Here is a 25,162-nt window from a genome sequence, read left to right on the forward strand (position 1 = left end):
CTTTTTATACCTGCAAAATGCTAATCACTGCAGACTTGCCGATGTACACCATTATGTCTATGTGTTACATGCTGTCAGGTTGCTTCTGACTCATGGAGACCCTATGAATTAATAACTTACAAAATCCTATCATTAATTGCCTTGCTCAGGACTTATAAACTGAAGGCAGCAGCTTCTTTAATTGAGTTGATCCATCTCAAGTTGGGTTATCCTCTTTTTCCTAATGTTATTGTCATTTCTAGTGACTTTTGTCTTCTCAGTGACCCATTATGCACGGGGGGAATAACGCACATTTGGGGTGGAATGGTGGCGACTAAAATCACCGATAACGCACGGAGCCGGCTGCAACCGGCCGCAGCTTCGGTGCATGCCGCCGAAAAAGCAGCGTCAGCGAAATGCGGAAGAAAGCGCAGCTTCCGGATGACCGGGGTGCAACCAGAAGTGGCGCCGGGATCGCCGCGTGCATAATCGGTTACCCTGGGTTTTGCCACCGTCGTGCCCCCCTCCCGTGCATAACCGGTGTGCTTCACGTCTTCCCCCTCCGCGTTTTCCATGTGACCCGAAATCGCCGTTTCGGTGGCCATGCATAATGGGCCACAGTGTGACCAACGTGTGAGACCCTACATTTAGCCACTTTAGTTTCTAGGGAGAATTCAGACTTGAGTAGATTGAGAACCCAGTTATTTGTCTGTTGGGTGGGCCATGGTATCTGTAAAACTCTCCTCCAGCACCACATTTCAAATAAACTTCCTGTCAGGTTTCATCATTGTCCTTCAAACCCATATGTAGTTGGGAATATTAAGGTGTAAATTATCTTGATCTTGGCTGCCAGTAACACATCCTTACACTTAAGGATCTTTTTCTGGTTCCTTCATGGCTGCCCTTCCTAGTCTCATTCTCCTTCTGATTTCTTTGTTGCATTCTCCATTTTGGTTGATGATATCAGCCGTAGAATAGAAAATTGTTAAATTTCAGTTCCTTCATCATCAAGCTGAACATTGTATAATTCCTTCAAAATCATTACTTTTGTGTTCTTTGTGTTTATTTATAATCCTGCTTTGGCATTTCCTGCTTTAGCTTTCCTCAATAGTCTGTGACTATTATACTGTTTAATAGTATATTAATAGTAATAGTAATAGTATACTAGTAATAGTATATTAGTTTAATAATAAAATATTATAGTAAAATAGTAAAAAAGTGTAGAATAGAGCTGACCATTTACAAAGAAATTTATAATCTTAATTCTATGATTCTAATTCAGGAAAGAATAATTTGAGAGTATTGGGCCCATTTCAGACAACCTTTGTATCCATTTTAGTAGCAGGTTGTTAATGACTTTTTGTTTCAATTCAGTTCAGTTCATTTTAGTAACTGGATACTAATGGATTTCATTTACCTGTTCATACACTTGTGCCCCACTGGCAAAGCAGGGCTGAGCTGACTTTGAGGGGAAATGCTTTCTTTTCTTTTAATCTCTTTTTTGTGTTTTTGAATTGCTGTGTTGTTCTGTCCCTAGTACTTCCTACAGTGCCAGTTCCTTCCCATCCTTTTTCACTGTGCATTCTTACATGCCCTTTCCCCACAGAACATTCTAGGCTGAGTGCTGTAGCACTAAATAAATTTAGCCCTTCAGTGTTACAGCAGCACCATTGAGATGCCTTGATTCCATGGAGAGACTGTTTAGCTCTGTAGCACTCAACTTAGAATGTTCAAAGAAAGGAAGGCGAAGGAAAATTGCACAGGAGGGAGCAGTGCAGTTTGAAATGGCCGTAGCACTTCAGAGACAGCACATTCGTGGGATTAAGTTTGCTATATAAAACCCCGTTCCTGTATTGCTTTACTCAGAACTGGGCCAGCAATGGATAACATCCTGTTTAGAATGGTAATGTGAAAGGATCTTGGACACAGTTTTATAACTGAAAATACATACCTGTGATGCTGAATCTGCTGACAAGACAGTGATACTGTTGCTTTATTGTTCCAGAAGAGCAGCCAGTTGTTAACGATGTTTTCCAAGAGGAATCTGAATCCATCCCAGAATACACTGCTGAGGAGGAGCGAGAAGACAACAGGTTGTGGAGAACAGTTGTCATTGGAGACCAGGAACAGAGGATTGATATGAGAGCTATAGAACCTTACAAAAAGGTCATTTCTCATGGAGGTAGGAAGAAAACCTAAACTGATTTCCTAAATGTAATGGAACAACAAAGCGATTTCAAAACAGATGGCATGCACTTTGTGTAAACATTTCTCTACTCAAGGAGCCAACATTAGCTTCTTTTAATAAGGAACAGGCCTGGATCTGAAGGGCTGGGCATGGAGTTCCACATGCCCATGGCAAACTTTGTTCCCTATGGTATTTCAGTAATGTGTTTACTATATGAAGTAGTCTGTTCCATGATTCACTAATTACTTTTGTTCTTTTATATGACATCCAGTTTTCCAGATGAGGAATGTTTAATTCCAAAGGAAAGTCTGGTTTAATAGAAATAAATATATAATGGCATGTGTCCTACCACTCTACTTTTTTGAAGTTTTGAAATTTTGAAGCCTTCCTCCAGGTTTTCTCCAACTTACGTGGAGGAAAGCTTCAGATTTTCCTGAGTTGAATGGTAGAATATAAGCCATTATTCATAGTACATCTGTAATGGCTGAACATCACATGTATAACAATACAAAATAAGTGTCCAGTGGCACCTTTAAGACCAGCAAAGATTTATTCAAGGCATGATCTTTTGAGTGCAAGCACTTTCTCAGACATGTATAGTTACTTACTTGGTTTGGTGCTCAAGTTATTTTCTATTGTCTGCATGCAAAAGTAGCCAACTTTACTGTAATAATCTTTTAAACCTTTAGTTTTCTCACATCTGCACTTGGCAGTTCTTAAAAGTTAGGCTTAATCTTACATTTAAGATGAAACAGTTTTACAGACTGTAATAGAGCATAATTGAAGACTAAAATTGTATTAAACAAGTCTTTCAGTGGGGGAGGGTCACAATATGGAGATGTTAATATAGATATGTATTAAAAGTATCAAGGAAGTGGTCTCTGTCCTGTTCTTCCTCTTACCCCTTTGCCTGTCCTTGTTTCCCATCTGTTGTAGCAAACAGCATTCTGTTTTGTTCCACAGTTTGTATGGAAGGAGAGCAGGCAAGGGGAAGAGGGCCACTAATGGGGCAGGAGAGTCAATGTCTGTCAAGGCTAGCCACAAAACATCTGCTAGAGCTAATCTTGAAGCACAGGAATATGACTGAGCATTTGCAGAACACCACGGTGTAACCAGTTACCAGACATCTGGAACTAAATGGAAAAGCTTTCAAGCACTCTTGAGAATCTGACAGCTCCCTTTTCAGCACTTCACTAATGACCATAGCAGAGACCATGAAAAACACATTCCAGTAGAAATATTTTGGATATATGTGGCTAACAAAATGCAAAAATTAAAGTAATTATTTGGCTTCATATGGGATTACAAATTGGAGCCATTGAAGTGGGCCCATGTCATTGTGGAGATGTGTCTGCCAAGGCAGACATACTGTGCCAACCTCAGAGCTAGTTATAAGGAGTAACCTATGACATATAAGAGCAGTTACAGTGCAAGTCTCTGGGGAAATTCCACACAGCTTTTCAAGGAAATTTGTTCTAAAAATCCACTTTATTCTTTCCCATGTTTTCATAGGATAGATTAACACTATATATGTGACTTCTTTTGTGTTCATATTTATGGTTCAGTGTGTACTATAATTACTTGTGGTTATCCCATTACCCCAATCTTTGCTTTCTCCCTCTCCCTTACTTCTGTTTCTCACTCTTTCTCCCTTTCACCACCAGTTCTCTTACTCTTTCTCTCCCTTCTCCAAGTCTCTCTCTTTCGGCCTCCAGCCCCATCACTATTTCTTGGTCTTTCTTCGTCCCCATCCTATCACTCTCTCTTTCTGTACTCCACCACTCTCCCAGCTGCCCACCAGCTTACTCTCCCAAACTCAGCAGAAGTGACAGTCTTTCTCTGGGAATCACAATGGATCTCCCACCTAGAGATCAGTTGCTTTTAGGGCTGAGATTGGGAGACTGAGGTTTGGGGAGGGAAGTGACCTCAGCAGGGTATAATGCCATAGGCTTTTCATTCAACAGTTGCAACTCTAGTTCCCCCGGAGGAAATGGCTGCCTGGAAGGTGGAGTATATGGCAGTATACATGCCTAAGGTCCATCTCTTCCTCAAACCCTACCTTCACCAGACTCCATCCCTCAAATTTCCAGGAATTTCTCAACCTGGATTTGGTAACACTAGTTCCTTCTGACACCTAGCCTATTTTTATCTGCCTCTCTGTCTTCTGCTTTCTACTACCTCTTTCCCTTCAGACAAGCTGGGCAAGAGGGCACATAACGATGTTAAATCATGTTGATGAGAGGATAGCCCCCTCTGAAACTTCACAAGGGAGTTGGCAGGGGAGTTATTGATCTCCACTGATGGTAACTCTCTGTCTTTGACCATGGAGGAAGGAGGTTACCGATTGAAGGGCAGTTCCTCGGATCCCCACATCAACAAGGTGGTGAGCAAGAAGCTCATGATCTACCAAAACAAACACTGTTGAAAGAACAACCAAAACTAGCAGCACTGACCCACTTTGGTCCAGATGCTTCTGGAGATCATCCATCAGGGCAACCAGAGCTGTCAGCACCCCTGGCCTGGGTGGAAGCTCAACTGTAATAGATCCAGAACTGATGCTTCATCCAGGAATGCCAGGAGTTGGTCCATGGCAATCCTTTTAGTCACCTTCCCCAGAAACACAAGATGCGAGACAAGGCAGTAACTGGCCAGATCCCGGGCATCCAGCAATGGTTTCTTCAACAAGGGATGAACCACTGCCTCTTTCAGACCATCCAGGAATGTCCCGGTGGCTAGGGAGAAATTAATTATCTCCATACCTTCTCATTGGCTGTTTTTAGGAGCCATGAGGAGCAGTGATCTAGAGGGCAAGCAGTAGGCCTCATTGACGCTAGCAACCTGTCAACATCAGCCTGTTCAAGACATTTGAAGCTATCAAAACATTCCTTCAGAGGTGGCCAAGGGGCTTCCAGTTCATTTATTGTATTAAGTGTTGGAGGAACGTTGTGGTTGCCTAGCAACATCCACTGAGAGAATCATTTTTTTAATAGCTAAAAGTGCTTCTTGTATAATTTGGTTGGTTTTTTTTTTTAAGATTTCACATTTTTCTGCAGTCCTGGGGCTCTTCTTTAGGTTTGTAAAAAGGTCTGTCTTGCCCATTCACAGAAGCTTTGGATTTAAGCCAAATCAGCAAAGATTTTGCTGACTTTATTTTCAGACTATAAGATGCCCCATAAGGTACTTTAAGACATGATCTTTCTGCTAGTTGGGCATCCAAGATGTCTGCAAAGAAGATGGGGCATGGATTACAGGATACTTCTGAAGGTACAGACCAATCTAGTCATACTTGGGATTTTGGTACATTCACATGATGTACTCCTGGACAGCAAACATTTTCAAACCATAGGAGCATTGGTACTTCAGCATGAGCCATGCAGAGACTAACTTCTACTTATCCTATTGCATTGTGTTTCCAGCCTTCTTTCCTTCACTTATCCACTGTTTAGTGTTTATGTGTGTCATTTTCTTCTGCCATATGTCTTGCATGTATAGCATACATGACCTCACAATTATCTCGTGAGGGTGCTAATACTTCTGTTTTACAGGTGCCCAATTGAGGCTAAGGCTAATTCACATGTCTAGTAGATGACAGCTGGGGTTGTTGTCATTCAGAAGGACAAGTAGTGTGAATTGGTGACTTCAGGTGGGTGGTATAGATGCTATGATTCGTTGCACAAAATAGAAACATGGGGAGCTTTTCTTCATGAGGCTCAACTAGTTCACATAAATGGCATCCACCCCTATATGAGCCTGGCAGCAGCCTTTCATGACCCTGGAGCGACTGTTTGCATATTCTGAGTGAACAAATCTACTGTCATGTACTAGAGCTGCTTGGGATTCGGGTGGGCATGTCAAAAGAGTATGAATCCATATCTTCCACAATTAAGACCAGCCCTTAATGTAATGACATTTTTATGTTTCTGCTCCATTCAAAATGCAACCATGTTAAATGTTTTTAATAAAAGCGTTTTCTGGATTGAAAGTCCCAATGGTTACTTTTTCCAGTTGAGGAAGTTCACTGTGGAAAAGCTAGAAAGCTGCTGCTACAGAATTGCCTTGTATGAGGTAGGAGGACATTATAGGATACTCAAAATGATTTGCTTTTTTTTTTGGTCAGACTGCTTTGTCACTGAATGCAAAGGACACTGTGGCACACACATCTGAAGAAGGTGAGAATTCAGTATAGAGCTTAAGGCAGCCGTTTGTAAGTCTTCACTCACAAAGAGACTAACATTGCGTGGCTTTTCTTTCTGTCTACAAAAAAGGGTTTATCAAGAGCTATGATAATTTGGTGACATTAAGAAAATAGTTTAATACCCATTTCTGCAGGAGCAACCAGTTAGTCACAAAGCTTTTGCATTCCCTAGAATTCTGTAGCAAGATTTTTAGAACAGAAAGAAGGGGAGGGAGAAAAAAAGATGTTTCAGAGCCTGAGATCTGCAGTTTCTACTCTTTGTTCTCTGTTCAAGAAAAAAGCAACATTTAGGTTTTCTTGCACAACAGTTGTGCCATGGGATCGCCAAGAGTTGGACATGACTGAATGGCTGACAACAACAACAACAACATCATACCTTGAAACTGTCATTCTTTCCCTCTCTACTTTGGAATAGAATACAGAATACAGAATACCTTTATTGACATAACTCTACTTTGAGAAAAAGCGATATTCAGGTTTTCTCATCATACCTTGAAAATGTCATTCTTTCCCTCTCTATTTGTATAGGTGATCTGAGTATGACAGTCTGGGGATACACTCGCTGCTGTCTCTCAATGTTTGCAACATACTTCTGGCTTGCCAGTTTCTGTTCTAGTTTGCCCTCTTAAGAATCTTCTGTGTGACACAAATGCATTTTTGTTTGCTCCGCAGGATACTATGGCGATGGTCTAAATGCCATAATTGTGTTTGCGGCATGTTTTCTACCAGACAGCAACCAAGCTGATTACAACCATGTCATGGAAAACCTTTTCCTGTGAGTGATGGGAGGAAATAATGTGGCAAAGTCCCATACCTGAAATTGTGTATGGTTAGATAACCATATTTTAATTAAGAGAGAAGCGTAGTAGTTATAAAGTGGGAAGAAAGGATGATCTGAATATCTCAAGAATGTGTTTCTGATAATTTAATCCATCCTGGTGAAGCTGATAATTCATTTGAACATATGAAAACAACAACCAGGGCCTATTTGTAAGGTTCTGCCTACGTATTTTTATTCCAGCGTTCCTCAGGAAGTTCAGGGTCTCATGCATAGTTTTCCACTCTGACTCTGTGCCCATTTTATTCTCAACTCAGAGGCAAGTTAGTCTGAGACACAGTGACCCACCCAAGGTCACATAATGAGCTTCATGGCAGCATGAACTGAGTTGTTCCCAGTTCTAGTCCAACACTCTGTCCGTTAAGCCACACTGGCTTGGATGGGTTACATCATGCTTAGAAAAGGAAGAAGAGCTGGTTTGTTATACCCCACTTTTCACTAACCAAATGAGTCCCAAGATGGTTTACAAACACTTCCCTTCCTCTCCTCACAACAGACAACCTGTGAGATAGCTGGGGCTAATAAAGTTCTAACAGAACTGCTTTGCTCTTAGAGACCTGCTCTAAGAGAACCGTGACTAGCTGAACGTCACCCAGATAGCTGTATGTGGAGGAAGGGGGAATCAAACCCAGTTGTTCAGATTAGAGTCTACTGCTATTAACCACTATACCACACTGTGATCATTTTACAAAGTTTCTCTGTGTAGTTTTAATCTACAGTGGGTGCCAGAACAGGTTTTCAGGAGCACCCAGTTCTTTCATAGATTCCATGTGTGTGATCCTGGAAAAGAGCAGATTCCGTGTACCAAATTCAGTGCCCAAGTAATTCCAGTTAAATGATTTTCAATAACAATATTTGAAAATAAGCAGCTTATGTTTTATTCATATTCATTGGTAGCAGAATGAGAACTGCTTCCCTGTGGCTTCTTCTAGTATCTTCCCAGTAATAAAGGATGGGAGGAACCATGAGGGCTTGAAGATAATACTAGCCAACTTGGAGGTGAAGCTTGTAAAAATATTCTCAGCTTTGTCCAGGTATATAGAAGATGCCCCTGATATCATAAGTAAGTGTGAGTTGGGTCCTTCTGCCTCTAATACAGAATGTTGCCTAAATTGCCTCTAGCTTTCTAATGCCCAAATCAGAAGCAGCCGTTCTGCATTTGTTATACTTAATTCTCACACATAGACTACATCACAGATGATGCATAGAATAGAGGACCAAGTCTTCTGCTTCATTCCCATACTGTGTCTTTCCCATGTCTCAAGATCTGTATTCCCTATGTTCACTTCCTAACTAGCTTGATAATGAAGACATACCTGGACAATTATATTTTTCTGCTGTGTTCTAACTTACCTGCTCTGGAGAATAAAATAATAGCATGAGTCTCTTGGTTTAAAATAATGTATTCCTAGTACTTGAATGCCAGTATTCAAATCTTTAAGGCAACCAATTGCTGTTTATTTCCTTCAGTGCCAGGTATGCTGTTTAGTATGTGGCTACAGTGGAAGTTGAACAGTATTTATTACTAGTTTAAGCACCTGAACTCTTTGTCTATGTTATATTGTTAAATTTTATATTGTTTTAAATGTTGTTAATAACTACACATCTCCCTCACTATCTTATTCTCTCATTCTGATCAGATATGTTATAAGTACCTTAGAGCTCATGGTTGCTGAAGACTATATGATTGTCTACTTGAATGGAGCAACACCAAGAAGAAAGATGCCAGGACTGGGGTGGATGAAAAGATGCTACCAAATGATTGACAGGCGGTATGGACCACAGCTTATTCTCTATTTGTTTTCTTTGCTTGTGTATTGTTTTTAAATCCTTCTCTAATCCCAGTTTTTCTTAACTAGTTATTATATGCTTGATTCAGGACTGCCTAACTCCCTATACCCCATGCAGAGCCTTGTGCTCTGCAAATGCTAATAGGCCACAGGTCCCTGGCCCACAAGATGTTTGCCTGGCCTCAAGTCGCCTGCTTGGTGAAATGAGCTCCTGAGGGAGCTGAGGGCCCTTGATAGAGCTGTCAGAGTTCTACAGGGCCTGTGAAATGGAACTCTTCTTCCAGGCATTTGGTTGAGGTCAGGTGGACCAGAAGATCTTTCCCCTCCTCTGAATGCCCATTGGGATGACAACATGGAGATGGCAACTGGGGGATGAAGGATTGGTTTGGATTGGTGAGGGTTGGTATGGGGTGGGTTAGGGTGTATTTTATTGTATTCTATCTTTTGGTGTTTTCACCCCTGTTGTAAGCCACCACAAGACAGTAGGTCTGGGAGCGGCGACTAAGAAATCTAACAAACAAACAAACAAATAAATATGACTATGGACCAAACACTTAGTTGAAATGCGTTTTGACTATGGTCATACTGTGTGCAACCATTGAAGCTGTACATGCAGTATTACACAGACTGTGTCTTATGTTTTAATGTTGTTTTCAATATTCTTAATGTACAATTAATATTAAATATTTGTATTTTAATTTTAATATATTTTTGTTGCTGAACCTCCCAGTTCCTGGTTTGTTTTCTAAGGCTGGGGTTTTGTTCCATTTTTGTTTTTTATTGTAGATATGACTGGCCCATAATTAACTTTTGTTGAGCAACATATTTAATTTTGAAGGCTTAAATGTGTTTCTTTTCAAACATAGGTTAAGGAAGAATTTGAAATCTTTCATAATTGTTCACCCTTCTTGGTTTATCCGGACAATTCTAGCAGTGACACGACCTTTTATAAGGTAATGAATCATTCAGAACTCTCAGGTTTAAGCTGGCGTATGGTCAGAGATACTTAAGGAAACGGTTGCCTTTGGTGGGATGAAATGGAACAGGACAGCCTGTCATAGAGCAACATTGGGAAAGCTACCAATCAGAAAGTCATATAATCTATTCTTCACAAATCAGAAAGTCATATAATCTGTTCTTTACAAATCATCCTAATGAAATTAAAAATAAAAGGCCATATGCGGCCTGGGTCCTGCTTACCTGCAGGACCGCTTGGTTGCTTATGTCCCCCGCAGGGCCCTTCGCTTTGCAGGTATGAATTTACTGGTTGTCCTGGGCCCCTGGGATGTTCGCCTGGCCTCGACCCAAGCCAGGACCTTTTTGGTCCTGGCCCCAACCTGGTGGAACGAGCTCCCAGAGGAGCTAAGGGCCCTGCTGGAATTACCAGCTTTCCACAGGGGCTGCAAGACGGAGTCATAAGATCCAATTTAATCTTTCATACTATTAAGTTTATTGTGCTTTAGTAATTACTTATGGTACATTTGTGTTTCAGTTCAAAATTCAGCAGTAAGATACAATATGTCAGCACCTTGGCAGAGCTCAGTGAACTAATTCCAATGGAATTCATAAATATTCCTGAAAGTATTGCCAAGTAAGTAAATAGCATTCAGGGATTAATTATTCTTGTATTCCTGTATATTGTTATTTTCAGATTGTGGTATCTCAAAACTAGATTTCTGTTTCAATTATCACCATTTCTCATGGCTGGAATACTAAATATTCTGAACATAAACAAAAGTGAAAACGTTTATGCACAAACTCCCAACTTCTTAGTTTTATTAATGGGGCTATTTGATGTCTTTATTGTGAACAGGTTTGGAAATTTCAGTTTTCTTTGATTCCTCATAAGTAGCAACTTTTATATTTCATTAAGAACACTGGGAAATACAATGTATTTGAAAAAACTAATTTGATATACATTTTAAACTTTGATTTACACTGATGCATTCCTATTGAAAGATGAGATTAGCTGGGATTAAATTCTGGTAGTTTTCCTGAGCATTACATTGAAAAAATGTCATTATGAATTTACCACGAGGTATACTTGTTACTCCTCTATTATAGCTGGATTTCAGATTGTAGACTTAATGTTCAAATTCATTGAGAAGATAAAGGGTCAATATATTTTTACTGTCAATATTTTTATTATCAATATATGGCTCCAAGCCAGATACAAAAACACTTAAAATCCAGAACGCTGTAGTTATTATAAAATATTATAAAAGTAAAAAATTGTAAAGTAGGGAATTTAAAATATTGAACAGGAATGATTTAAAAACAGAAATTAAATTACCAACATTCCTGACAAATTTCCAGTGCTAACATATGTTTGACGTAACTTGCAAGCACAATATTTAGCTACCTGTTTTGAGGTCAGTAGGTTCCCCTGAGATGAGCATTTTGATTTTTCTTTCCTCTGTTGCTCCAGAAAACTGAAGCAAAAAGTGAGCAATGATCTTATTGTGGTGAACCACTGGGCACCTAAAGAAAACGTGTGCAAGGGTCTCTCATTCCCTTGACCCACATACACGTGTTCTTTCAGCCTTCAGGATCTTTTTGTATCAGCCCTCCAACATTGCAGATTGAAGGGCAGAGAATTTTGTGAGGGTAAATGCCCTCCTATGATTCTTGATATCCATAAAGGACAGATATGCTGCTGGCTTTTGAATATATTTGGTACTTGGGGGTGCCAAAAACTCAGGAGATCTAATTGGCGCTCTGTGTCATTAAACCTTTAATGATTTGCCTTGCTTGATCTTTGCCCAGCTCAAGTACAGATTCAATAGAGATTTTATTTTTTGTAAATTGCTGCCATCTAGATTTAAAGTTGTCACAAATAATTAGTGGTAGCAATCCATTTATGGAGAAATGAGCCTTTAGCCAGATTAAAATAGATGACAGACCAATTCTGGCTTTGTCATGCCTAATTCCTGGTGAACCATGGAGTTAGAAATACATTTGGGGACATGCAACACAGCCTTAAAAAAACTTAGATTGTACTCATTCTAACAGGGCAAAGCAAGAGGCAGGAGGACCAAGAAGAGTTCCATGCAGCATCTGAGTTATCATTTTTGCCTGAAATAGCCTAATCGCAGCCAGGACAGAATGAGCTCCCTTTGTGCGGTAGAATTTCAGTACATTATGGGCAGTTCTCTCCCCAAGGATAGATGTATATCTGCAATGTTCAAATTTGGAACAAGAGGACTGGAAGGTCACCCCTAAGAATCTAAAGTGCTTCACTTTCTCTAATCTCTTCCCTCCTATAAACCAGGCCCTGCTTTTAAGATGTTTACTAAAAGCCATTACCTTTCTTTTCTTGTAATTGATTATCAGGGATTCTTTATGGCAGTATTCTGCCAGTCTGTCTAGAGTCTGTTTCACGCTGACCCGTGTTCTGGAAAGTAACACTACATTGTCTTCATAAAGGAGAACCGAGATGTTTTGAGATGCCAATTTAGGGGGATGAAGGTCTACCAAGTCTACTTACCAGGTCGTTGATATAATAAATGAAAAGCATAGGTGCCAACAAACAGCCCTGTCTTACCCCTTTGTAATTGTTAATGGGTTCAGTGAGATGCCATCTCTGCTACATCTTACTCTTATTGCAATCTGTCTGTGGAGGGTACAAATAATAAAGAGAAGCCTCTTATCAATAGTAGATGCCTCCAATTTGGCCTACAAGCTAGGCCTCAAGATGGAATTGAATGCTGATTTAAAATCAGCAAATGCCTCATATAATGAGACGGAACCCTTGTACTTCTCAATAAAACGTTAGAGAGGACGCAATGCTCAATTGTAGATCTACCTTCCCTAAAACCAACTTGTTCCTGTGCCAAAAAACTTCTCCTGATCAAGCCAGATGGCAAATTTATCTAGAAGGTGCCTGGCATATAGTTTGCTTATAATACTTAACAGACTAATAGGCCTGTAATTTATGGATCATTTCTGGTACCCTTTTTGAAGAAAGGAACCACAACTGCTGTCCCCCAGTCCTTAGAGATATGACCAGTAGCATCAATATAAGTGAGTAGAGCTGCTGGAATGGGGGCCCACCAGTCAACATTCTCTTTAAGGAATTCAGGAGGGAAAACCCCAGGGGCTTTTTTCTTTTTGAGCCACCCGATGTGAGATGTAATTTCTGCAATAGAAACCAGGGGCCATAAAGGCAAATCAGTTATATTGGAGCAAACAGACTGTGTGGATCACCATACATGCTCTTAAAAAAGGAGACCTATCTCTCAGCAAGAATGAATGAATCAAGGGACCTTTGACTCTCTATTTGAGATTAGTTACCAAAGCAATGATGGATTCTTGTCTCTGATCGCCTGTATCAGAATCCTCCAGAACTCTGGAATATTCCCTTTTGGGGGGGGGGACATCTTGTGGTGCTACTGCATACTGTCTCCCATAATTCTGGTTTTTTACTAAGCAGCATCAAGAAAAATATTTTCCCTTGTTTATTGCCATAGGTTACAATGGGAATTAATTCAGCAATTGTTTATAATTTTGTCCTTCATACATTTTTATCTCGAAAGGTTCGATGAAGACAGGTGCTTTCAAAGACGAGCAAGGTAACGCTCTGCTTCAGCTTGTGCTGATGCTTACTGCAGAGCTGAGACATAACTAGCAACCATTACTGGATTCTATCAGCTGGAATAATAGCCATCCAACAGCTTTGTTTAATGGAAAGTCTGCCTCCATTTACAAGCTTGTTGAGATCTGTCTCATTTAGAGCTGAAGCCTGCTAAATGGAAATATCCTTGACTTGCAGCTAAGTTAAATCTTTTTTGTTATAGCACTTTTTTCTAGCTTGATAGGTGAGCATGCTTCAGATCCTTGCTACTTTTACATACCTGCCTCCACATAAGCCAATGCAGCCAAAATGGAACTAAATTCAAACTTGCCTGATCTTTGCTCTGCTTTTGCCCTGCTTCTGTCTTATGCTCTGCTTGCTTGTTTTTCTTTTCCCCTTAAACTTCAATCATATTTACTTATGCAGACTGGATGAAGAGCTGAGGGAGACATCGGCAAAGTAAGACAGTGTTCTGGTAACCATTAGCATTATATCTCCATATTTATTTATTTATGTTCATACCGCCCCTCACAACTGGTCATCTGGGGTGGTTTACACATAAAACCTATAAAAATACAGCATAAAACCCCATAAAAATCCTTGGTTACACTATAACCCTTGATTATATTATATTATAAAGAAAACAGTTGAAAATGTATATACATTGTTTTCTGCTGTCAATTATGTATCTGAAGATGCCATAGAAAGATATCCTCAGTTTGAGCAGTTTGTTCTCAGTCAGAGGTGACATCCGAGAAAGATAACACAACTCATTAAATTCTTGACTTAACAATTCAGTTTGTATCAAATGGACTCCTTTGCCCAACATTAAATATCAAATACCTTTTTCCTGATATATTTATTTATTATTTATTTCCTGCCACTTCCGGACTAGCTGGCTCATGATGGTTTACAACAATAAAACAATAAAATACAGTAAAACATTATTTACAGCTACATTCATCCAATATAACCGCAGCAGTATCCCCCAAAGAACTGTTCCAATTGCCAATTAATCCCCTCCCACCAGACCCCATGCCTCAAAGGAGATGGTTGAGATATAGATGTCTAGGTTATCTCCCTGGAGGAAGGGCCTATAGATCTTTCTCAGCCTGGCCTCAACCAAATGCCTAGTGGAAGAACTCCATCTTGCAAGCCCTGTAGAATTGTGTCAGCTCCAACAGAGCCCTAAGCTTTTCCAGGAGCTCATTTCACCAGGTGGTGGCCAGGACCAAAAAGGTCCAGGCCCTGGTCAAGGCCAGGTGCCCTTCCCATGGGCCAGGGATCACCAATGTATTAGTTCCCATGGAGCAAAGTGCTCTGTGGGGGGCATAAGGAGATATGCTGGACCTAGGCCATGGATGGTCTTGGAGATCAATACCAAAATCTTGAATTTGACCTGGAATATCATCAGTAACCAATGCAGCTGTTAAGCATTCTATACCAACCACAACTTCTGGACAGATATCAAGGGCAGCTCCACATAGTTCACTGCAGTAATCTAATATAGATATTAATAGAGCATGTGGTTATAATCACAACCACACTCTGTGTCCTAAGCACATTAACTTCAAAATGTTGTATCGATTTCAGTGACACATCTTAATAAGATGAGGTTTTATTTAAGACGATTCCCTTCTTTTAAAAGGATTAATTGTTGTCTTTTATGAAAACAAACCTGTTTAAACTTATTTATTCATCTAAATTGTCCCTAATGTAACATTTGGCAAACTGGCTGAAAACAAAGGCTTTGTAGAAAGGCTGATGATCCTAGTGATGAAATTATTTGTGGAGTATAAACTGACAACCCTCCAGGTGTTTCCTTTTCATAAGAAAGCATTTTGTGATCAAGAGGAAAAGAGATATATGCCATAATACATTGCTGTCATATAGCTATAGACAGAAATATGGTTTATGAAAGAAATTACTTTGCTGTTATCCTTACATTAGAGGAAGTGGTTTGGTGGTACTTTGGCTGCCAGTATAGTTGCATGAGCAAGCCCAAAATTCAACATTAATTTCCTGGAGATTAACAAATGATGGTGTTCCACCAGCTACATGGATTAAAGTAGCAAGAAAGGGCATATTGAACCTCACTTATAAAGTTGTCCCTATCTCTACTGATGCACATAAGAATTATTCCATTTTAGCTATAGTGGTATCATGTGCAAAGAAAATGGAGCACAACTATTCAACTACAATGTGTGATTACTGCACTCCCAATACAATGGATCATAACATTCAAGGTTTAAAGGACTGCAACAATAAAATGAGTTCCATAGTGGCTTTATATCTCTAGGATGGAACTGATTTTGAATCTTGCATCTATTCTGTTCTGCACCAAGCCTTACCCCAATTTAACACATAGTATTAACTAATAGTTTTGTGTTATGTTGTTAGCATGCACTGCAATGTTGGCAGAGTAGTGATTTTTTTCTTGCCATGTATAGGGGAAGGCATCAAGTTCTGTTTTATAGCCTCATGCTGTATAAGCCTAGCTAAGGTGTTGGAAAGGGGAAAAAAACAACAATGCTTTTTTGAAACCGACAAACATCTGAAAAAGCCCCATTTTCCATATTGTGGAGCACTAGGGAATTCTCTGCTGTGTTATCAGCCACTCTGATTGCATAATATGTGGAAAACATGTTGTGTCTACAGAATGCATGGTAGAAGTCATCGACACTGGCTTTGCAAGCTGTGATCATTGGCAGCAAGTATGTGTGTGTGCATGCACACGCGTCAGTACAAAATCAGCAGCAACTCCATGATCCTTGCAATTTGTATGGGGAAGGAGTCCTCTGGCAGAAGCTCGGGAGAACTTTTTTAGTCTTATGTCACTAAATTGAAAAGGGGGGATATTTTCATCTATGCCCTAACACAGCTGCATAGTAATGCTAATTTCCTGCCCTTCCTTGCAAATTTGTGTAGTTTTCTCTTAGTGATTCTCTTATATGATTCCGCACATTGGTTATGATCTGGACTTAAAAAAAAAACAACCTATCCTGTGGGAATTGCAGTCTTCCTCCAAATGGATTGATCCCAATCAATTCTTAAATTCACTGGTTTGCAGAAGGCCCATGTGGTTCACCTGCCATTTTTATGTTAGGCTTCCAGAGTCTGCCAAAATGGTTCCCCCAAATCTTTGTTTTCTAAAATATTAAAGGGAAAAATTTCAAAGCTTCAATCTCTCGCACCCTCCCTCTCTCCCTCACTCTTTGTCTCTCTCTCAATTTCATTCTACTCTGACTAGCCATACAGCACCTTTATTTTTGTAGTGGGGGTGCTGCCATTTGTCTCCTCTCCAATTCCCCTTTCAATACTAGCAAGAAACTAAACCTTGTAAGCTCCTATTAAACTTTCCCCTTGTCATTTGAATTTTTAAAATTCAGCAGTCCAAGACTAGAGATAGTCTCATATCACTGTGTATATCATGCTGCTTGTAAAAAAAAATAAACAACAAGGGGAAATTGAGCTTCTATACCAGTGAAGGAGCGAGGCTGGTGGAAGGTGCAGAGTGAATGGAATACCTCAGTGTGGGCAGAGAGTGACCTTTACAGGGCAGCAAAAGTATGTGTGGGGGGGGGGAGGTGTCTGAAGGTATCTGCATGCTTTTGAATGACCTTTGGCTTGAAAGTAAAAAAAAAGTCGGAAATTGGCATAAAAGCACTCTAAGAAAATCTGGCAAAATACTGACCAGAAAGTAAACTGAGTGTTGAAGGGAGGAAAATCCAGGCAGAAAACAACAACAACAAAAACAATGGACAAGTACAGTGAAAATGAAGGAAAGCACCTATGTATAATAAGCCACTGTTTACTGCTTTTTGTTTATTTTCCCCTGTCTCCAGAGCAAGCTGTCTTTCAAATGATTCAGAAGTAATTTCAACACAGCAGGAGTAAGAATTTACATTTAGTAATGCCTTTAGATTCAAGTATCACTTCATAATCATGCAGTGCAATAGGCATTAAAGAACTGGGTACATTCCAGCTAGTCTCTTCTAGATCCAGGTCCTTGTTGATCCATTGGAATGCAGTTCAGGGCCTTATGAAAGGTCATGCAAGTCTAGAGACACTTCACATGCAGAGAATCTCTGATTAACTTTTGTCCATCTGCCCTCCAAGTTTGATGAGGATTGGATTTATGTCCAAATGATGCCCCCTCTCCAAGAAGGTGCCCCCTGGAAAGTGCTTTCTGGGGAAGTTACAGGCTGTCATTTTGACAGCCCCAGGTTCAGGACTGTATGAATGGATCCTATTCAAGCTAGAGACACAAAACTGGCAGGGGATCTCTGGCTGACTCTTTCTACCTGTCCACCAAGTTCCCCTTCTCCATTGGTTTGAAGTTTGGTAAACATTTAGACTGAGCAGAGACACTTTGTCTGGGAATGTATCCATTCACAAACCATCATGAACTACCTCAAACAGCTGAAAAGTTCATGTCAGTTGACCTGCCAATAATTTTGCTTCAAGAACCATGAACAGATCGAAATTCATCACAAACTTTACAGTGAACTGGTTTGTGCCCATCCTTAGACATAAAGTGAAACTGTTAGACCTTCAATGACTATGCAAAGTAAAGCATACAGATAAAAAATGTATTTACCAGTTGGCAGTTTTCAGAAGGAGGAAACATCTCAGAAGATATTAGTTAAACATGCACATACCTCATCATGAGAAAACAGGTGGTCAAATAAGGGCTGCTGTCATTTTGTTATCCTTATCAATTATATCATGATTCTTCTAGGACATGCTCATCCTCAAATAGACAGTGTCACTTCATGTGATTAAGACTTAGAGCCAATGAGCGAGTCCTTGATAGATTTGAGAACTGTGTGAAGTTGAAATCTAATCAGAAATTTGCAGGTTTGATGTAGATTCAAACTTGTGAATTTATACAAGATATATGCATTTGTATACCAGGCAAACCCAATCAGCAGTTGTCACTCCACCTATGACTGGAAGAAACGTGCATGGGAGGACAGAGGATGTAGAATAGAATCAATTTTTACCTGAATTTAGATCCGTAGCTAAAAGAACGGCAAAAATCTTAGAACTTTGGTGACTTGGCAAATCGTGCAATGTGGCTAACCTGGGACAATAAAGCTTGACTGTCTGGAGTTGCAAAATATCTCTGTTTGTTGAACACCTGACAGGTCACAATGAGAGATGCAACCTGGGCAAACCTGTATTTGAATAAAAGTAGTAATTACACTTCTTAAATGTCTTTGCTGCTGAAACCAGTTCTAAGAAGACCAACACTAGACTTGCATGACCTGAGGGATTGTTAAGAGTCATATATCTTTTGGGAAAACAAAACTTGACTGTTTTTTTTGTAAGGTGGTGTATATTTATTTATTTATTTATTTATTTATTTATTTATTTATTTATTTATTATATACTGTCCTCCCCAGAGGCTCAGGGCGGTTTACATAAAACAATACAAGAAACAATCCATAACATATAGATAATCATAACATTAATACTATTAACACTGATAATTGTAACAAAGGTAACAGTGCAAACAGGTCCAGGAACAGAACACATTGATGGATTTATTGGTAATCTTACTCACTAAATTTCCCATGGGTCCTGCTGTCACTTTAGTAAACTAGCTATAAACTGAGAGCCAGCTTGGCGTAGTGGTTAAGAGTGGTAGCTTCTAATCTGGCAAGCCTGGTTTGATTCTCTGCTCCTCCACATGCAGCTAACTGGTTGACCTTGGGCTAGTCACAGAGCTCTTGGAGCTTTTCTCACAGAGCATTTCTGTCAGAGCTTTTTCAGCCTCACCCTACCTCACAGGGTGTCTGTTGTGGGGAGATGAAGGGAAGGCAATTGTAAGTTGCTTTGAGACTCCTTCAAGTAGTGAAAATCAGGGTACAAAACCCAACTCTTCTTCAAAATGAAAAAAAGAAAGAAAAAGAACTGGTTGTTGGGTTCTTTTCAGGCTGGGTGGCCATGGCCTGATAGTTTTAGTCCCTGACATTTTGCCAGTGACTGCACGTGGCATCTTCACGGGCAGAACATGGCAAGATGGAAATCTCTCACTTTGGCAGAAAGAGTTTCTCATATTGCAGTGTCCTACCTCTGAAGTTATCGGCCACAGTTACTGGTGAAATATTAGGGACTAAAAGTAGCCGGCCATGGCCACACAGCCTGCAGTACTCCTAGCAGCCAGTTGACTCCAGCTGGGAAAGCCATCAGCAATTCATCAAACACCTGAATAGTTGCAATAGGAAAAGCATAATATGCCTCTGCATGCCTCATTGCTCTTCAGTTGTTTGTTTCAACTGAAAGAGTGAACTGTTGACACAGAAAGGAAGCGGCATTTTGAATGTTTGGCATGACTAGGACACACCTTAAAATGGAGATTGCCTAGGGGAGCATGTTAGTTGTGTGCAGAATATGATAGTTTGGTTTTCAAAGCTACGTTTTCCTGGCCTAGGCAGCACTTGGATGTGTGTACACTACCATACATTTTTTGCAAATGGGGCAAATGTATTGGACAGTAAATTAATACATTGAACTGATTGTTTTTATTTCTGCTTGTTTAAAGCACTGAGATGAAGCTGAAAGAAAATTCCTAACCTCCTTGGCAGTTTTCAGAAGAAGATTTTTTTGTCGACTTGATATGCCTAGAGGACAGAGGACAACTGGGCTTCTCCTTTGGGCACAATCTTCCAGGAACCTCCTGTGCTCAACCCACTTTTCTTTCAGTGAGGCGGTCAGAGCAGGAAGAAGCTCCCGACTGATTGCAACCTTTGTTCTTTCATTTCTTAATGCCATTCACAGCTTTCTGAGGTAAAAGGAGGGGCTGCTGCTGCTGCTCCTGTCAGAGAGGCATCAAATGGATGGCTGTGACTTCCCCTAATTTCCAGAGTGTTGCCTGCAGTAAGGAAATCTGTTTCATTCTGCATTTTTCAGTTCACAGTTATGTTTCTGCATTGCCATTTAGGTGCCTCTCCTGTCGTTATGTGGGTTTGGATTGTTGTTCCTTTTGGTCACCAATATATTAGCATGTGTGCCTACTTCAAACAGAGGTAATAATGTTCATATAACAAGCCTGAGTTTTACCACATATGTCCCTCAATCACAACAGCTCTGGTTTGCATTAATATGAACATTGAGATCTGCTCGCAGGGGAACTTAGTTTGGTCTCTTCATTCTTGCTCTGTCAACTCAAAGCATTCCCTGGTGTCCAAGAGAACCTCCACAGGTTTTGCACTGTCACTATAATGATGCTCTTCAAAATATACCCCCCCCCCAATTCTTAAATAGGACATATCACTATATTCAGTCATTGGGCTATGTATATCTTTTTCTTTGTGGGGGATGATATCTGGAAGGTTGCACCCAGCTCATGAAGTAGGGACTCAGTATATGAATAAGAGAATGCATGAACATCAATGGGATCCTAAACCAAAAGGATGCTGGAAAAGATGAAACATGTACCATAGAGGCCAGACAATATGCCAACAATATCATGTCCACAAGCACAATACAGCCTATGAAATGATCAGCGACAAGCCATTTGAATAACAGTGGTAATTATGGAGAAACATCTAAACATTGAAAAGAAAGACCAAGCCATTTGGAAACATATTGAATATCCTAGACTGGAAGTAGACTGTCAGTCATGAAGTTAATCCTTTAATCAATAAGAGGGATGTAATGGACATAATATGTTCTTTCTTTAGAAAGTCCAGAGAATCCCTCTCTTACTGTCAAAATATAGTTACAAGAAGACTTAGCATCTGATTTACTAATTACCCAACTACCTTTTATTGAATAGAAGATCATATGATGTGGTTGCCATTCAGATATCATTCAAATTATAGTAGATTTCACAAGGAAATGTCCCAGTTTATTATTCAATATGGAAATTCAGTGACTACAATAGGAGATAAGAAAGCAGGAAGTGGATTTTTTCCATAATCCATCATCCAAGACACCACTTATGCAGCAGAAGTTTTGCATTCATTTCAGTGTTATCCCCATAACACTTTATTTTATAAGTGGATGGCAATCAGCCTTTGATATGAGAGAAAGTACAAGGATACCCAGTCTTGGAAGGATACTACATTTGCCCCTGCCTGGTGATCCCAGAGCAAAGGTCAGATGTTGTATATCCTTGAGAGCTCTTTTCTGACATTCAGTTTTGGCTCTTCAGTTGTGTATAAGGGAAGAACATGTTGCATGTAATCCTTCCAGTGTGCATTTTGTATGAGTAGCTGTGTGCATTTTCCATGTGCACTCCCTTCAAAACTCTGAGCTCTCATTCATGTGTGCCAAAGCTGTAAGAACATGTAAAGGACAGCCAAATAAAATTATATCTGTGGGTATTGAGACATTTGCTCATGCTCCTGTTAAGCACATGTGCCCATCCTCTAGGTACATGAAAATCAAACACCTGAAAGGGCCAACTATATATCTGTCTCAGATGCTTGTTCTTGAATAAAATTGCCAAAGTAGTTCTTAAATTCTCCCTTCTAATCTTGATATTTTACCACATTTATTTAGTTCTTGTTTCACAGTGCCAATGTTTATACTAGCATCACCTTAATCTAAGCTTGAAATTGGCTAAATACCACTGGTCCTGCCAGATGTCAATTCTGTGAAGCAGCAATCCCTACACATGAGTGGATTTAAATTAGCACCTGACATTTTATACCATCTTTGAGATATTTGAGAATTAACCTACATATGTCTTTCAGAAGAAACTCAACATGAGATCCCTTTGCTTAGCAAACAAAAGGAACGGTATTTGGGTTACCATAAAGATGCTGAGATTGTTCTCAGTCCCAATTTCTCAGTGTGTCCCATACTCCTGTCCTTGACAGACATTCAGGCTCTGCAACCTAGGACAAGAGGAGATCACCAATACAGGTCTTTTGCACTTATCCTAATTATACTTATTCATCATGGATGTTTGGGCTAGAAAAACAAGTATTTGACAGGTAGGGAGACTTGCAATTTTAGCATAAGGGAAGGCTTTTTCACAAGGTCCTTTTCCCAGGTTAATATGGGTAGGAAAAGGAATCTGGTGGTGACTCTTCTACCTCAAAACTTCCATATGAATTGGACCCCATTGCCATTCAATTGAAAAACGGCCCCCTTGATTCTTATTGCTGCCTTGTTTTGAAAATTGAAGAATAACAGTACATTTTTTAACACATTCTTACTGAGGCTTATACCAGACCTTGGGGTAGTCTTGTCATTCTATCAAAAGATAACTCCTGGCACCAGACAAAAGTTTCATAGCCATGTGAGAGACAGGATCCTTTCATACTCAATCTCAGGGCAGCACATTATTTAGATTTACTGATATTATTTAAGAATCTTCATGTAAAAATAAAGTAGCGATACATGTAGCATTCTTTTCAACTACAGCTTCAACCTATTATTCAGTTTCTGTCATCTCTTATTGACATAGGTGCACCAACTAAAATCCCCCTCTTGCAAGACCCACCTCAAAGCAGCACACACACAGCTTGCCGTGCTCTTTGTTGACTTTTAAGTAGTGCATTGACGTGCACATGGGCCTCTACACTGGGATAGGTGTGTATACGTTGTGTGCACTGAATTTCTGTTATAGGGCTTACCTGTCAACTGTACCTTGGTGTCTGTCATAGTCCTCTGTGTGTTGTTCATCAAATGGCTCTGACTATGATGCTTGTGTGTTCTGAATTCTTTCAGTCTGTAAAGAGCATTTTGTTTTCAGAAATTCTGGCCAAAAAAAATCAGTTACATATTAAAGACATTTAAATGTGAAGAAGACTTTCTGAACATTTTAATCACAGTTTTGTATTGTGTAATTAGTCCCATTAATTCCACTGGTGTTAACCATGCCTAGTTATGTGCTGGATGGTAGCCCACCAAGTGAATCTTCCCAATGAAATTGGGTTGCCAAAGGACTAGGAAGAACAGCTCAGCTGCTCTTGTGCCTTTAACAGCAGCTTAATATACAGTTATCAGTAGGTGAAATTTTCATTGCATATCAATAACCATTACGGCCTGCCTATTAATGCAGTTAAAACAGCAGCCACAAATACAAGCCACAGCTGAAAGGCTATCTTGCAGATATTCTGTGGCAGAGCATGCTACTACTCCATGACTTTAGCTTCCTTGTATCCCAATCCAATGCAGGCTTACTCAGAAGAGAGTCCCACTGAATTCAGCTAATTATATCATATTCCTATGCAAAATTAGATGATCCTAAGTGGATTGGTTTCAGTGGTTTTAGGTATGCTTACCTGTCTAGGATTGGGCTGCTACACATGTCATTATTGTGTTTACTTGTAAAACAAATATAAAGCAAATAATCTATTTTCTCTTTTCAACATATGGTAAAGTTACTACATTTCAAGTATTAATCATTGGTCATTAAAAAGACAAATGCCTTGTTAAAATACAGTACGGTTTCCCTTATGATGGCTTTCTAGGGCTTAAAGAAAAAAAGAGTTATTTGCTTAATAATACTTATTTTTAAAATTAACTTTTTTAAATTGTCAAGGTATAACTATTATGTATTCTACTAATAATTATGTAGCAATGTTCAGCTAATGCTATTTTTTCAGTTTCAAAGAAATAGTACTTGCACAAATATATTGGTGTATAAATGCATTTGATACTCATACAAGGTTTTTGTTGTTGTTGTTGTCTGCAATGTATCTAAGTACTTAGAATCAAGTATAACTTAGGGCCTTTCTAGAATATCTGTTTTGAATGATAGCAAACAGTTCAGTTAATTACTGTGGAGAATACAAGTATGCCTAAATGATAACTTTTTGTTGAGAGTTAGGTGCACTGTTGTGGCACTGGATAAAAGACATTTTCTCTCCTCAGCTCACGTACCAACAGAATTTTCTTCTGTGGCTGCCTGAGTTTTGTGGAACCTATTGGCTAATAACCATATTACTGGGAATGAGCAACTTAATCCCCCCATATCTTTTACATATACTGGCAAATGATGATATAGCCAAAACCAAATAAATAACTTTTGAGTGAAGTGAAAGAGATTTAAGCATGGCCTTTAAATCTTCCATGGCAATCAGTGCTACTTAAAACTGCTTTTGTTTACTGCAATATGTTCTTAAATTGTACTGTTATTTTGTTCCTTCTTCATCTTTAGAGGTGGCATGTGCCTCCAGCTGAACCATGGAAGGTTCCTATTCCCCATGGACAACATAGCGAGTTTTAGAGCAGATACAGGTCTAGCACTGGTTTTGCAACTAATTTCAGAATATGCTTTACTGTCTGGCATCTGGAAAGGCCCTGAAGCTTTATTTGTTTTGTTATATGCAGTTATGCTGACTAAATTGTATAGATTAAGGAATACAATATATAATACCACCATGTGTAGAATATGTATGTATGACTCAGAAATAAAAAGCTGCAATCTAATAGTAAACTTGTTTCATTTCAAGGCAACTCTACTTTACACTAACTTTTTACAATCCAATCCTGGATGCTTACCTAGAAGTAAGTCACTGAGTTAAATGGAATTAACTCCTAAGCAAACATGCATGGGACTACAGTCATGCAGCTTAAGTCTTTGTACAGTTCGGAGTCTAAACTGACTGAAAGTCTGCATAGGAATTGGTTT

General features: G+C 39.5%; 1 protein-coding gene across 17 annotated transcripts in view; it reads left to right on the top strand.

The window, feature by feature from the left end:
• PRUNE2 (prune homolog 2 with BCH domain) overlaps window positions 1–24,960 on the top strand; it is a 157,024-nt gene extending 132,064 nt beyond the window's left edge. For 7 of the 17 annotated variants that reach the window (XM_077344743.1, XM_077344754.1, XM_077344755.1 and 4 more), the window contains 8 exons: window positions 1,985–2,161; window positions 7,035–7,137; window positions 8,841–8,972; window positions 9,857–9,943; window positions 10,483–10,581; window positions 13,526–13,561; window positions 17,409–17,456; window positions 20,114–24,960. In XM_077344743.1, the coding sequence (XP_077200858.1) occupies window positions 1,985–2,161; window positions 7,035–7,137; window positions 8,841–8,972; window positions 9,857–9,943; window positions 10,483–10,581; window positions 13,526–13,561; window positions 17,409–17,456; window positions 20,114–20,144 (713 nt within the window). In that variant the 3' untranslated portion in view covers window positions 20,145–24,960. Of the gene's footprint in view, window positions 1–1,984; window positions 2,162–6,284; window positions 6,337–7,034; window positions 7,138–8,840; window positions 8,973–9,856; window positions 9,944–10,482; window positions 10,582–13,525; window positions 13,562–13,989; window positions 14,023–17,408; window positions 17,457–20,113 lie in introns of those variants that run through there. The other 10 variants (XM_077344742.1, XM_077344744.1, XM_077344745.1 and 7 more) reach the window with 8 other exon arrangements.
• Window positions 24,961–25,162: the final 202 nt, after the last annotated feature.

This window comes from Paroedura picta, chromosome 7, assembly GCF_049243985.1.
Source record: "Paroedura picta isolate Pp20150507F chromosome 7, Ppicta_v3.0, whole genome shotgun sequence".
In the NCBI taxonomy this organism is placed as follows: domain Eukaryota; kingdom Metazoa; phylum Chordata; class Lepidosauria; order Squamata; family Gekkonidae; genus Paroedura; species Paroedura picta.